At 42.3% G+C, this 13,932-nt stretch overlaps 1 protein-coding gene across 3 annotated transcripts in view; it reads left to right on the top strand.

The window, feature by feature from the left end:
* Nucleotides 1-4,702: 4,702 nt before the first annotated feature.
* LOC139460583 (uncharacterized) overlaps nt 4,703-13,932 on the top strand; it is a 32,814-nt gene continuing 23,584 nt past the window's right edge. Inside the window, exons 1-2 of one of the 3 annotated variants that reach the window (XM_071242053.1) lie at nt 4,703-5,005; nt 13,329-13,412. In XM_071242053.1, the coding sequence (XP_071098154.1) occupies nt 13,397-13,412 (16 nt within the window). In that variant the 5' untranslated portion in view covers nt 4,703-5,005; nt 13,329-13,396. Of the gene's footprint in view, nt 5,006-9,940; nt 10,017-10,308; nt 10,344-13,328; nt 13,413-13,932 lie in introns of those variants that run through there. The other 2 variants (XM_071242054.1, XM_071242055.1) reach the window with 2 other exon arrangements.

The raw sequence follows: 13,932 nt of genomic DNA on the forward strand, positions 1-13,932 counted from the left end.
TGAGTTAGACACGGTATCATTGTAATTACTGATGTCGTCCACAGAGTTAGACACGGTATCATTGTAATTAGTGATGTCGTCCACAGAGTGAGATACTGTATCATTGTAATTACTGATGTTGTAACCTTTGATGTTATAACCTTGGGTAAACTATTTTTTTAGGAAGAGTTGTATGACGCTTTTTTAATCTTTGTAGAAAGAGCATGCTTGATTGTACCTCAAAAGTTTAGAAATGTAGAGACCAAGGGCTGGAGCTGCGGGAATACTGCTCGACGTAAAGGGAAAGTTGACTATTAGAAAGTTGAAGTCATGCCTCTTGTCATACAGTCTTGTGGAGAGTGTTCTGTCACACTGAATCTTAGTGCATAGATATAAATATGAAACAGATGAAGCGGTTTCACTAGTCTCCTTACTGTTTATTTCACTGGAAGGGAATTGGCTATTTGATAGTTATTGAACGATATCAGATCATCGATATATCATAAGCTTTAGTTAAACTTCTTAGACAACTTTTTTTGCGAATTCGAGCAGTAATTCTGATTGATATGGTACAAGAACAGATCAACAAGAACGGAGCACATTTGGTGTCCATGGGGATGCATACTTCTTGCCTAAATGTCTTACCCAAAAATTTCACATAGGTGCTGTCAAAGAGCAAGTCCAGAGTTTCAAACATTGTTTTCTCAGTAAACTTCAGATGGCATTTGCTTTCGTTTTTGACAAATTGTCCTGAACCTCTTAAGATAGATATGAAACTATGTCTATGGTCGTTTTGTAACAAAAGCCCCATTGGATCAAGGTTCGACGTTTTCCCTTGAGTTTGTCATGTGGATAGTGGTGTACATGGTCCAGTGGGTTCTCGCCTTGGGAACTCGACTCGCTAACTTGTGTATATTCGCCCAATTAGACGTTAATCACGCTGTGTGAGTCCAACTCTTTATTGCGTACCTAATGCCTTAGTGCCTTAACTTTGTGGTGATTGTCTAGTGTTTAATAAATCCTTTAACTTCAGTTGGTTTATCCCTGTCAATGCGCTTTAGTGCCATCTTCCCGTGGCAAGAATTAACTGACTTGTAAAGTAACTCCCTTGCCGCGGGAAGATGCCTTACTGCAATCGGTCTGGCTATTTATGAATTTACATCACAGAAAGGTTTTCACAACGACGATTCGGTTCTTCTGTTGGGGACACGTAGCTATGTAGATATTTCAGAAAATGTCTGTTGAGTCACAGCCTAGCTTCGCAGAAGCTGTAATAACATTCCCGTGCAGATTCTGCGAAAATTTTGCGAAGTAAAATAAAATACTTTTGCGTTGCAGTGTACTTGTTCTGACCTTGAATCTCCACGAGGCTGCAGCATCCGGGTCATGTCCTGCTGTTCAGCGGGCCATGGTATTAGGATGTCTCTCTAAGCTTGCGGCGATTGTCATTTTTTCATTGAATGGTATTTGTCTTCATATGAACTTTGTAAAATCTGCCAAACACATGAACGCATAACCCTGGTCCTAGTAGTGCTGTGACTGACTTTGCTCAATGAACATACACCTTGTACCACATTCTCCGTAGCCTGTGACATACATTACTAACATAGCACTCCCATCATCAATATCTGTTGTTTGTATTTATGATGTGTATTTACTTGCGACGCCAACATCCTCTCGCCACTGCAGACGGCCTCCTCCACGGATCAGGACATGCCTCACTGTGGAACATACATACTCTCCCGGCAGTGTTTCCACCAAACTTGAATGTGTCTGGGGCGCAGATGTTACATATGTTGTCCTATCTGTGTCATATTCACAGTGCTGTTCTCTGTCAGAGATGGTGTCCCTGGTCCCCGAGTGTTGCTCCACTGCGAGCCAGTGTTTGTTGTTTCCACACAGGCCACACAAGGCCAGCAATATAACAGGGGGCTGTTGATCATCCTGTCTTTATTTGTCAGGGCTGACGTCGCTACCACATTAATATCATCTCGACGTGTCCTTTCTAAACATCTACCGTGAAACAATTACCGACAGATGTTATAAAACAGGATTACATAAAATATATTTCATGAATATGTCAAAATATATAATTGACACGGTTGTGTTTCTGCTGATCATAAATGTCCGTCTCCAGGTATACTAACATATACATACATTTTATAGTCGTGCCATGTCACAGCAAGACACATTTACACCTGCGGGAGACATCCCTGTGTCTTGTTGAAACCATGTGTCTACCCTACTTGACATATGAAGGCCGGGGGTGACCCTGGTTTTCCGCAATCATGTCCAGCAATATAGGTGTAAACTACACTATACACCCAGCTATATATGTGTATACTAAACTATACACCAAGCAATATTAGTGTAAACTACACTATATATCCAACAATATATTTGTATACTTAACTATACGCCCAGCAATATTAGTGTAAATTAAACTATACATTCACCAAAATATGTGTATACTAAACTATACATCCAGCAATATATTTGTATACTTAACTATACGCCCAGCAATGTTAGTGTAAACTAAACTATACATTCACCAAAATATGTGTATACTAAACTATACATCCAGCAATATATTCGTATACTTAACTTTACATCAAGCTCAAGCATTATATATGTATACTAAACTGTATATTCAGCAATACACGAGTACACAAGTCTATATGTTCAGACCACTTTTTCAGACACCCTACATGTTAACAGCGCCCTCGGCCTAGTCACCTCTGCACTTAAGTACTATGTGCACCCCCCCCCCCCCCCCCCCCCTCCGACACACACACACAGACACCACACCCCTTATTCAAAAGCCTCTGCTTCACCATACACCTCAGAGGTGTTAATAGCTGTCACACTCGCCACAAAACCACTTTTAGTTCTCAAACACATCATCAAAGAAACTCACTCGTCAAAGACGACATATTCATTAATTGAATAAACCTCGATGCGCCCAGGAATAGCGGACTGACGACGTCTATTTAGTAGTGTTTGAATGGCCAGGCCACAGAGACTATCCTGTATTTGAACAACGCCCATCGTAAAAGTATCCCTTCAATAAATGGATGTTGTGTCAGCACTCGGCTGTACTGTTGTACTGGTCAGTCCGCAGATAACGGTACAGGCACTGTACGTGTGACCCCCAACGTACAGCTGACCATGGCTGCTGACCGTCACAACTACATTTTGTAGACTTGTTCCTACACTGCTACCCCGCTGTGCTGGACGGTAGGGCCCCACTGGGTTCCCCCACAGCAACACAGATCGAGATGTGTTCATGTTAGCATCCCCAGCAATGACTGCCCACAAGCTGGTGTTTCCGGATTAAGGGGGTGTTGACATCAGTCGGCCTGTTCAGCTACATCGTGACCGACATACAATATTCTGGGGTAGGAGACCTGGATGTTTTGTTACAGTCAGGAACCAAGCCATGCTTCAAGCACAACAACCTCCTTACAGGACACGACCTGCACACTGTTTCCTTTAAGTATATTAGGTCCAAGTATCTTTACACATGTACTGCCCACCCCAATCCTAACCAGATCAAATAGTCAGTGCCTCACAGTTCACAGTGATGTAGTTAAGACCAACCAAAGGTTGTGCTTCAGGTACTTGTGTTTCACGGGCGACCAAATTGCTTTTATCACGGTTGGAAACAGCCGTCAAGAAACCTTTCGTTATCCCTCGGAAGACAATCGGCTGTTTCCGCTTATGTCGGTATTTTGATCTTTAAATTTGAGTAAAATGCAACTAACAACAGTTCTAAACAAGCCATTCGCGTTCTAATAAAATATAAACAAAAACACTCAATCAAAATTGCTTTGTGTCATTCAAACTAACATTGTAACTCCAAATTCCTAATTCAGTTTCAACCCATCATGATGACGAGCAATGGTGTTCGAGATTTCGTTAAAAAGGAACATCTCTGTTATCACTCTTTTCATTTAGTAAATTGTGACCGTAATAGGAATGGCTGGGTAATCTTAATAAAAAAACAATTCGACCTACTTAACCATTGTTTTTTTCATAAGTGATAAGAAATAAAGTTCTTGGGTTTCAAGAAAATATTGTATAAGATTATCACATATTACCATTAGCAAAAACAACATATTCATATATCAAACATTTAAAGGGGTAAAACCATGTTGAATGTGGTATCTATCATCTATTGCAATTATAAGAGATGAATACTAGTATCTTAATTACTCACAAAAATCGAACCACTTGCAGATAACATTTTATGATACAGCAACAGTAATTTAAATCGCGCCCATAGCCATACAGCATAATTTAATGTGTAATGCCCATTTACATCTTTTTTATCTGCCAAAGAGTTTTACACGTAAATTATCTGGTGTGTATCTTTTGTAACAAATCATCTTTGGGAAATACCACAACAACAACCACAACCACAACAACAACAACAAAACATTTATATTATGCCTGTCGGTGACGATTAATTTAAGACGATCTAAGAGGAACCTAAGCTATATAATCGTTTGAGAAGAAATCAATACAATTTTGTGTTCAGTAGCTTTTTGATGGTTACCGCTGTTAAATCAGACCACATTGAATCTCCACAAGCCCAGGTACAAACTGTTTGTCTGACCAGGGCGCCTGAACGCTCACCAGCTTGTCCAACACCTGGCCGGAAGGTCACGTGACAGCGGCAAGGTGAGAGGTGAGTGGCGCGAATCCAACCGTTAGCAGACGACACATTTCTCTCTCGATGACAACATCAGCCTGAGGGCAGATTGCCATTAACCTGCATTGTTTTCCTGAAGTATAGCTGGTCCGTGTCTGACGCAGACGGCGTGGTCGCTTGTGTAGAGCTTGTAGGTACTTATGTACATGGCGAGGCCGTGTTTGTCACAGCAGTCCAGGGCAGCATACATAAAGTCGTATTGTTAAAGTACTTTCTGATCGTGCAACCTTCATGTCAATATTGATGGGACGTTGACAAGCAGTGCAGAGCTGAGAGATTATAGCAGCAGAGCAGAAAGGTATACATTGAATGGTAAGTTTTCTCAGTAATAACTGTATGTAATTTGTTTGTTTACTAGACGAACATAAAAGGCGTGAATGGTAATTCTTTGACTTGTTTGAAGTCCCCACTGACATGTCTCGATGCCCTGCGTCCACCCGTGCAGGGGGAGAGCCTGACGGTGTTCGCCGTGTCCTGCAGACCGTGTCAGTGATAGACGGAAACCATAAAGGTCCTCAATCCACGTTACCCCAGTCGAATGTTATGAATGCCCCCTTTGTAATGTATAAATCTAACGGGAAGTAGAAATCAGGTGTGTGCTACACGCCGTGGATGCACCGCGGTCTACACAGGACACGCCTCAATGCTCTCCACCTATGTATGTATCTTTAATGAATGCATCGCGGTTCTAAGGACAATGTCATTGATTTGGAAAATCATTATCATGTCCTTGTACTGACATTCACTGCACGCACTTACACTTCTTTCCTCTGGAACAAACCCACATGTCACGTCCAACAAGTCAAAATTACATGACTTTTTGTGTATACAATCTCGTTATTTCAGGGTTTCCGGGTTTTGCAAGTTTCTTTTCAAAGAATACTTAAATTATTGATTTAAAAGTTTCCTGATTGCATTTATCTAGTACTTGCAGCCGGTGTGAACTTGTACATGTATATATCTGCCAGGAAGCGAGCTGGGCCAGCATGGATAGATGTGTCCTGTTGTTTACACATCTCTCCATGTAGTTATGGTGATATGACGAAGTTTCGATCACACGTCGGCCCTACTTTCTCCACGTACAAGCAGTGATGAATGATTGGTTTCCACTTGATTCACTTGATTAATGATAGCACTTTGTGTCTGTCCCCGTGTGCTGCACCAGACACAGATTCGTGTGTAGTCCATACAAACTCTGAACTTGTGAGCTCACTTCTCGGATCGCCCTTCCATCCGGGCGGTGTCAGTTTACCACACCAAAATGTTTTCCTTGTGTATGCAAAACAATATTTAAGTCACGGCTCTGATTGAAACTGGAGTGTGCGCATGCTTCAAATTCCTTTATACTAATCTTTGTTTCTTTGTAATTAGTGTCTCAGCTTATAAAAGTGTCAGTTCTGCATAGGAAGTAATAACTGTGTGATAGAACAGCATCTGTCAAAGTACTTGTAAGTCAGATTAGAATACGTTCCCACAGCTAACGTTTCACGTCGCACCTTGCACTCAGCTGTTCCTGCACTGGTACTGCAGCACAGCTACACAAGCATGACTAACACCAGACTTGATTGTAGTTCCAGTGTTACAGCTATGTAGATTATCTTTCTTCTAAGCAGATTAGCAGCTTACCAGGACTATGTTTCTTGTGCTACCTGGGGTATTGTGTGGTCAAAGGGTCAGTGCGTATTTGGGTCAGTTGGCCAATACAATGGCCCATGATTTGATATTGTATGACTAACTTTGGATCAATGATATATCGATTTTTTTCTTGGCATCTTGCCCTACAGAGGGCAAATCGAAGAGTCACGGGTAAATAATGATTCAAAGAATAAACGACCATACGCCATACGAGGGCCTAGCATGTATCCGATGTTTGTGTTTCTGACGGGGATAATTTGTCATTCCAGTAGTCAGCAAATCGAATGACAACGTAGCACCCATGTACGTGTTTTACTTGTTGACAGCGAGGTGGGGAATGCCCGTCAATTGACTCAAAACAGTTCGGGTATTGGCAGAGCCGTCATGAGCAGCAGAACCTCTGGTAGCAGCACCACCGTAGCAACAGCGTTGCTGGGTGCTTGTCTTGTCATACTGGCAATGATCCTAATCGTGGTATTACACACAACAACGAAGTCTTGATCGCAGTGTTAGGAACCTGGCGGCCTTCCATATCGTCGTCATGCTGTACTGAGGTAGACTCGCACTGTCTGCAATCGCTGGGGAGGACTACAAATAATTTAATGTATAATTATCATTGCATGACATATATTATTTGACAGAGAAAGGAGGTGTTTAGTGTGTGCACGTGTACTGACCTGATGTGTTGATGGAGAGTATTGCTATACTGGACACAATGCCACTGGTCCCCTAGCTAGTCTGGTTTTGCTCCTTGTTGTAAATGTTTAAGAGGTCGCCTTCTGCCTAGACATTTCGGCTGATCTGCCACTCTTTGGCTTTGGGACTCATGTGTGGGGGTAGCTAGGGTACAAATGTCTATTGGGAGTGTTAGTATTGATAAAATTTCTTTTTTTGCTCCTACTGTGGGCAATGCCTAACATACACTGAAATAGCCACACAACCCCCCTTGTGCTCAATGAACCGTTAAGGTATAGATGATCAGGGTTACTGGGTACTAACGAGACCTGCTGGACAGCGACTCAGCTAGGATTATCACCTGCAGAACCATCACAACAGGAAGTCAAGGTGCTTGACTATTCATAATTATGCTTGGTAGTTCTCACCGCCCTCCCGGGAGTTGAATTGTGTCTCATATCAGACGTAATCTAAACAGACACGGCAATTCTGAACAGAGGGAGGGAGCCGCTTGAAGGAACGAGCCTAAGGAAATACAGCTATAATCTGATTTACTCACAACTGGAAGTTCCTATTGTGACTAATATGTTGTTTCTGCATGTTTCAACCTTTAGGCCAGTAGCCACATTGAAAGTGACAAATGCCATGTAAGTCATGTCTCTGCAATGTGCTGTACTGGTGTAAACCTTGAAACTTGCTGTCAAATTTCTCTTCAAATCTTTGGGCTGTCGGGTAGCCTAGTGGCTCGAGTCCCGACATGGGTATAATGAGTAAAGCCCATTGCTGGCGTCCCCCGCCGTGATATCGCTGGAATATTGCTAAAAGCGGTGTAATACCATACACACTCACTCACTTCGAATCTTTTCAGCTGCTGGCGATCTATAGCCTGTTTTTATCTTGTATCGTTATGTATAGTGCTATTCTCTTTTATAATTCCGTACTAGTTTTACATCTTTTCCTGTGATGAATCTAGTAATTTTACTGTCCTTCGTTGACAGGTTTTTATACAAGTTTCAGTATATGTATTATGTTTAACTATTGATAGTCACGATATGGCTAAAATATTGCCGATGTGACTTAAAATTTAACTCACTCACTCACTCGAATCTTTTCAACATGTAGCAACAAAAGTCGGCAGACTTGAACCAATTGGGGTATTAATCTGACTTTGTGCAGCCAGAGGTGAGGTGAAATGGGGCGTAACGTCGAGTCCAAGATTATTGCACTTATATAGCGACGTGCATGCACGTGTGTGTGTGGCTGCTTGTACTAGTCCGGACTGGTGCCGATTTTATAGTGCTAGTTCACTGAGATACCATGCCGCAGTTTAACAATAGACTCAGACACAGTATACTGACTCCGAGCCGACCAGCCTTTGTTTTAGCCCCTTAAATCCGAGCGCCAAGCGGGGTAACAGGTATCATCTTTTAACGTCTTATGGTATGACGCGGCGGTTGTGAAGAAAAAAATGTAAATTTACCAGACAGACTTACATCAGTAAAGGTATGAATCTGACTATGTGCAGCAACACTTGTCATATACAATTAACGGGTGAAAATATGAGCACACTGGGAGAATAGTGCTATGTGTTTGCCCTTGTATATATAACACCAGTGGTGACAGTTGCTGGATCTCTAACATATATGCCTCGAACATTTTACATTGTGTTGTGGTGGAAAGTAAGATTGGCAGTAGCGGCCATCGTCTTGAGTACATGACGTTTGTCTGCAACGTGTGCCTAGTCACAAATGGATTAAATGGATTAAACTCTCCACGACTCGTTCCCGCAGCGCCCCTGTTTGAGCAGAGATGAGGGATGTAGCCGGGAGGTGGCTAACCAAACATGGTCACATTCGTGTTGACATTTTGTTTCAAACTAGTCTCAAAAGTCTCCATTTTTTCCAGAAGGTTAGGGTTGAGGACCTGTGGCTCTCAACATGACAGCAATTAGTCACGTCAGTCGTTTGAAGTCTCCCGCTATCCAAGGGAGTTGACGTCCACTGAAATCCAGTCCCTTATTTTACCTACGTAGCTGAATGTTTGGATGATGTACGGTAACTGGCAGTGGGGCGGGGCTACCTAAGTGTAGATATAACATTAACATAGTTGCATTCTTAATATAAAGGGCGGTACTTATGTAACGCGCGCTTGTGTGTGTGTGTACGTGTGTGTGTGTGTGTGTGTGTGTGTGGTTTGGATGGCAGGGGTAGGGAAGATCAGATGTTCCGAGGAATGAGACAAGATGTTTGAATCAATGGGGATGTATTCAGGGCTGTGGGTGTTCTAGATATGAGTTATGCTAATCTCCTCCGCCAGAAGTCGTGACAGTAATCACTGTGCCCAGGAAGTGATACATAAGCATCCACGACACACCTCTTGCAAGGGCTTCACTGCCTTGTGTTGTATCCCAGTTGAAACCCGCCCATCATACATATACAAACAGATACAAACTGAGACATTTGGGAAGAATTCCTCAATGTAAAATCTCAAGGTTGTCATATTATCTGATATCTTAGATGTCGTTATATTTCATTTTCTTGTTGACATTTTCCTTACTTTCCACATTTGCATTGTAGTCATTGGAACAATGCCAAGTATTCCAATGTTTCGGAGTTAAGCTATTACACGTGCCATATGCAAGGGAAGTTTGCCAGAAACTATATGCCCCCGCCCAGTTTATCCATGGCACAGAGAATATCCATCTGATATTGACCTTGGTTGTATGGTGTCAGGTCCAAGTGAATATTTCAAGACGGCGATTATGTGTGTTCTGAAATAACATAAGCATAAGACGCAGTCTGGCGAAGGTTTATTCGTCCAATCCAGATTGAAGATTTGTTAAATCACATGCTTGTTCTCTACCAGTGGTATAACGCTGTTTAAGTAGACATTGATCTTAGCTTTGTAGAATGCTTGATCCCGTGAACGATGTGACTTGATTGCACGCATATAGACTTGGCAACAATTTGTCGCGGTATGTCAAGGCGAACGACATGCAAGACCCTTGGCGCAGGTAAACAAACTTAGATCTGGACAGGTCGTGATTGCTCAAGCTTAAATGGTCAAACAGTTGTGAACTCACCATGAGCTCGGTAGCTCCGCTTTTCATCTCATTCTGTTTTGGTCATATGCTTGCCTTACGGTAGCACGTGTGTCGTAAATGTGACGCTCCGATTTGCGGTAATTGGCCGCAGCAGACGATTTCCGCTGGGAAATTGTTCAGGGAATGGCATAATATCAACTCACCCCGAGCTAAATGCCATACTGAATATCATTGTTCAAGTTTGGGACTTAATCGTCCACCGTTGTCATTGAGATCGGAGGTTCCTACAAGCGAAAGGTGGGTGCTGTTGGAGGCAAGTGTATGTTGGTGTGAAAGATGGTTACGACAGCATGCTTCATGCATGGCGGCCTTGGCAACATTGTAGCATGCAGCAATGTAAGCAGATTCCTGGAAGATATACAGTCATAATTTATGACTGCTTGCTATCCTGTTGATTGCTGTCCCATTGATTGCATGTGTTATCACAGTTCAGATAAGGGGTTGCTCAACAAAATAATGGTACAGTCACAATGTGTCCGTGCTATCGTTATCGCATATGTGGCGTTTATGGCTGTTTCGTAGTGATGGTGAGATAGATGACCGCTGAGAATCCAGCTTTGATTATTTTCCTGCTTGACAAATGTTGTGCCTTAACACCAGTTACTCAACTCGCGCTTCGTCAGTATACTAGTGATTATGAATGGCCTGAAAATGGATAAAAAAGGATAAGGTGCAAACATTTCACTTTCCATAGCGAACCTGTTTTACTCTGCGCAATGCTATGACAATATACTAACGGGCGTGTTTGTTTGTGAGATACCTATCTACCATGCAGCGTGTTTCACTCGTATCGCCGATGGCGTCTAAAACTAAAGGCACCACCTCGGGTCCTGTTTTGTTAACAAAAGACCGTATATATTGGAAACGCAGATTATTATCAGTTTATCTTGCTGGTATTAAAGAAAACACGTGACCGCTGTGGTAACGTAGAACAAAATTGTCTCTTTGAAGTAAATAGTATTATACGGCCAGAACGCCGGGAAGCTAGGCTCATTCCGAGAGGGGTACAGTCAGGGTGAGACACTCCACCATGAGGGTATATCCCCTATCCTGTTATGATGTTGTTAATTGTTGATGATTGGAAGAAGGAATTATTAGTTTCTTTTAACCAAGATTAATTCTTGACACTCAGTAGACGTACGTCTTTTCGTCTAAATGTATTTATGTCGTCTATGATACAAGTACGCGTGCGGGCGTGGGTGTGGGGTGTGTTGAGATTATGTGGTTGTAGTGTCTGGCTCGTATCACAGTCTGGTAGAGACAGGCTAGTTCCTTGACAACACTAGGTACATCGTTTCAGAGACATGCTAGTTCCATGACAACACTAGATACATCGTTTTATAGACATGCTAGTTCCATGACAACACTAGATACATCGTTCAGAGACAGGCTAGTTCCATGACAACACTAGATACATCGTTACAGAGACAGGCTAGTTCCTTCACAACACTAGATACATCGTTTCAGAGACATGCTAGTTCCATGACAACACTAGATACATCGTTTCATAGACATGCTAGTTCCATGACAACACTAGAAACATCGTTACAGAGGCAGGCTTGTTCCTTGACAACACTAGGTACATCGTTTTATAGACATGCTAGTTCCATGACAACACTAGATACATCGTTTCAGAGACATGCTAGTTCCATGACAACACTAGATACATCGTTACAGAGACAGGCTAGTTCCATGCCAACACTAGATACATCGTTACAGAGACATGCTAGTTCCATGCCAACACTAGATACATCGTTACAGAGACAGGTTAGTTCTATGCCAACACTAGATACATCGTTACAGAGACAGGCTAGTTCCTTCACAACACTAGATACATCGTTTCAGAGACATGCTAGTTCCATGACAACACTAGATACATCGTTTCATAGACATGCTAGTTCCATGACAACACTAGAAACATCGTTACAGAGGCAGGCTTGTTCCTTGACAACACTAGGTACATCGTTTTATAGACATGCTAGTTCCATGACAACACTAGATACATCGTTTCAGAGACATGCTAGTTCCATGACAACACTAGATACATCGTTACAGAGACAGGCTAGTTCCATGCCAACACTAGATACATCGTTACAGAGACATGCTAGTCCCATGCCAACACTAGATACATCGTTACAGAGACAGGTTAGTTCTATGCCAACACTAGATACATCGTTACAGAGGCAGGCTAGTTCCTTCACAACACTAGATACATCGTTTCAGAGACATGCTAGTTCCATGACAACACTAGATACATCGTTTCATAGACATGCTAGTTCCATGACAACACTAGAAACATCGTTACAGAGGCAGGCTTGTTCCTTGACAACACTAGGTACATCGTTTTATAGACATGCTAGTTCCATGACAACACTAGATACATCGTTTCAGAGACATGCTAGTTCCATGACAACACTAGATACATCGTTACAGAGACAGGCTAGTTCCATGCCAACACTAGATACATCGTTACAGAGACATGCTAGTTCTATGCCAACACTAGATACATCGTTACAGAGACAGGTTAGTTCTATGCCAACACTAGATACATCGTTACAGAGGCAGGCTAGTTCCTTCACAACACTAGATACATCGTTTCAGAGACATGCTAGTTCCATGACAACACTAGATACATCGTTTCATAGACATGCTAGTTCCATGACAACACTAGAAACATCGTTACAGAGGCAGGCTAGTTCCTTGACAACACTAGGTACATCGTTTTATAGACATGCTAGTTCCATGACAACACTAGATACATCGTTTCAGAGACATGCTAGTTCCATGACAACACTAGATACATCGTTACAGAGACAGGCTAGTTCCATGACAACACTAGATACATCGTTACAGAGACATGCTAGTTCTATGCCAACACTAGATACATCGTTACAGAGACAGGTTAGTTCTATGCCAACACTAGATACATCGTTACAGAGTCGGGCAACTTACAGGCTGAACCTGTATTCATAATTAAACACATCTTTTAATAATTGAAATATTCATGTCGGTCTGTATCCCAGAGCTACCTAATGCATATCAATGGTCTACGCAAACAACCCGAGGCGGGATGGAACGAGGCAGCTAATCAGGATGACGTGGCCCGGATTCCGATACCTCCCAGCGACTCCGCGTTCTGGTAGCAATTAACACCGCCCTATTGCGTGTGTCGTCACGAGATTTCGGTGAATTATTCTAATAAAGAATTTATTTCTATTCCAGACCTGGCCTAGGAGAGTACCGTGCCGGCTGTTACCTGTGTGCTGACCTGGATTACACATCGTGAAACAATGGCGAATGTTACAGGTAGGATGCGAGCTGTCACCACACCTGCAGCGCTGTTGAGACACTCACATTATTTATCACGCAGTAACCTTTTGTTTAGCTTTTGACATACTGTACGTATATCGTCTCCGCCAGAGATGTTGTCGCCTTTAATTGCTGGAATCTCCCAAATTTTTATACATTTGTCATGAAGTGGGAGAGCGCGTGCTGATGTTGCCATGCAATCATGTGACTGTGGACATCGTGTACATCAGGCTGTGGGACGCATCACGCCTCAACTATTTATCGTCTGTTGCTACCTGATTCCCCGACATTTTTACAGCTGTTGGAAACCAAACATACTCTGCAATCTTGTGGTTGAAAAAAACAAACTATTGTAATGTATGCTATGAAAAACCATATGACATTAACTAAAAGACTCAATTAAAGGTCTCTTGACGGATAATGTTTACACGTGCATGGTGCGTAGCTATGTGAGTAATATTTAATATGTACGTAAATCGAACAGGAGTTTGGCTTACAAAACTGTCTGATGTGTGTA

This window comes from Haliotis cracherodii, unplaced genomic scaffold (assembly GCF_022045235.1).
Source record: "Haliotis cracherodii isolate W230 unplaced genomic scaffold, xgHalCrac1.p SCAF_14, whole genome shotgun sequence".
NCBI lineage: Eukaryota > Metazoa > Mollusca > Gastropoda > Lepetellida > Haliotidae > Haliotis > Haliotis cracherodii.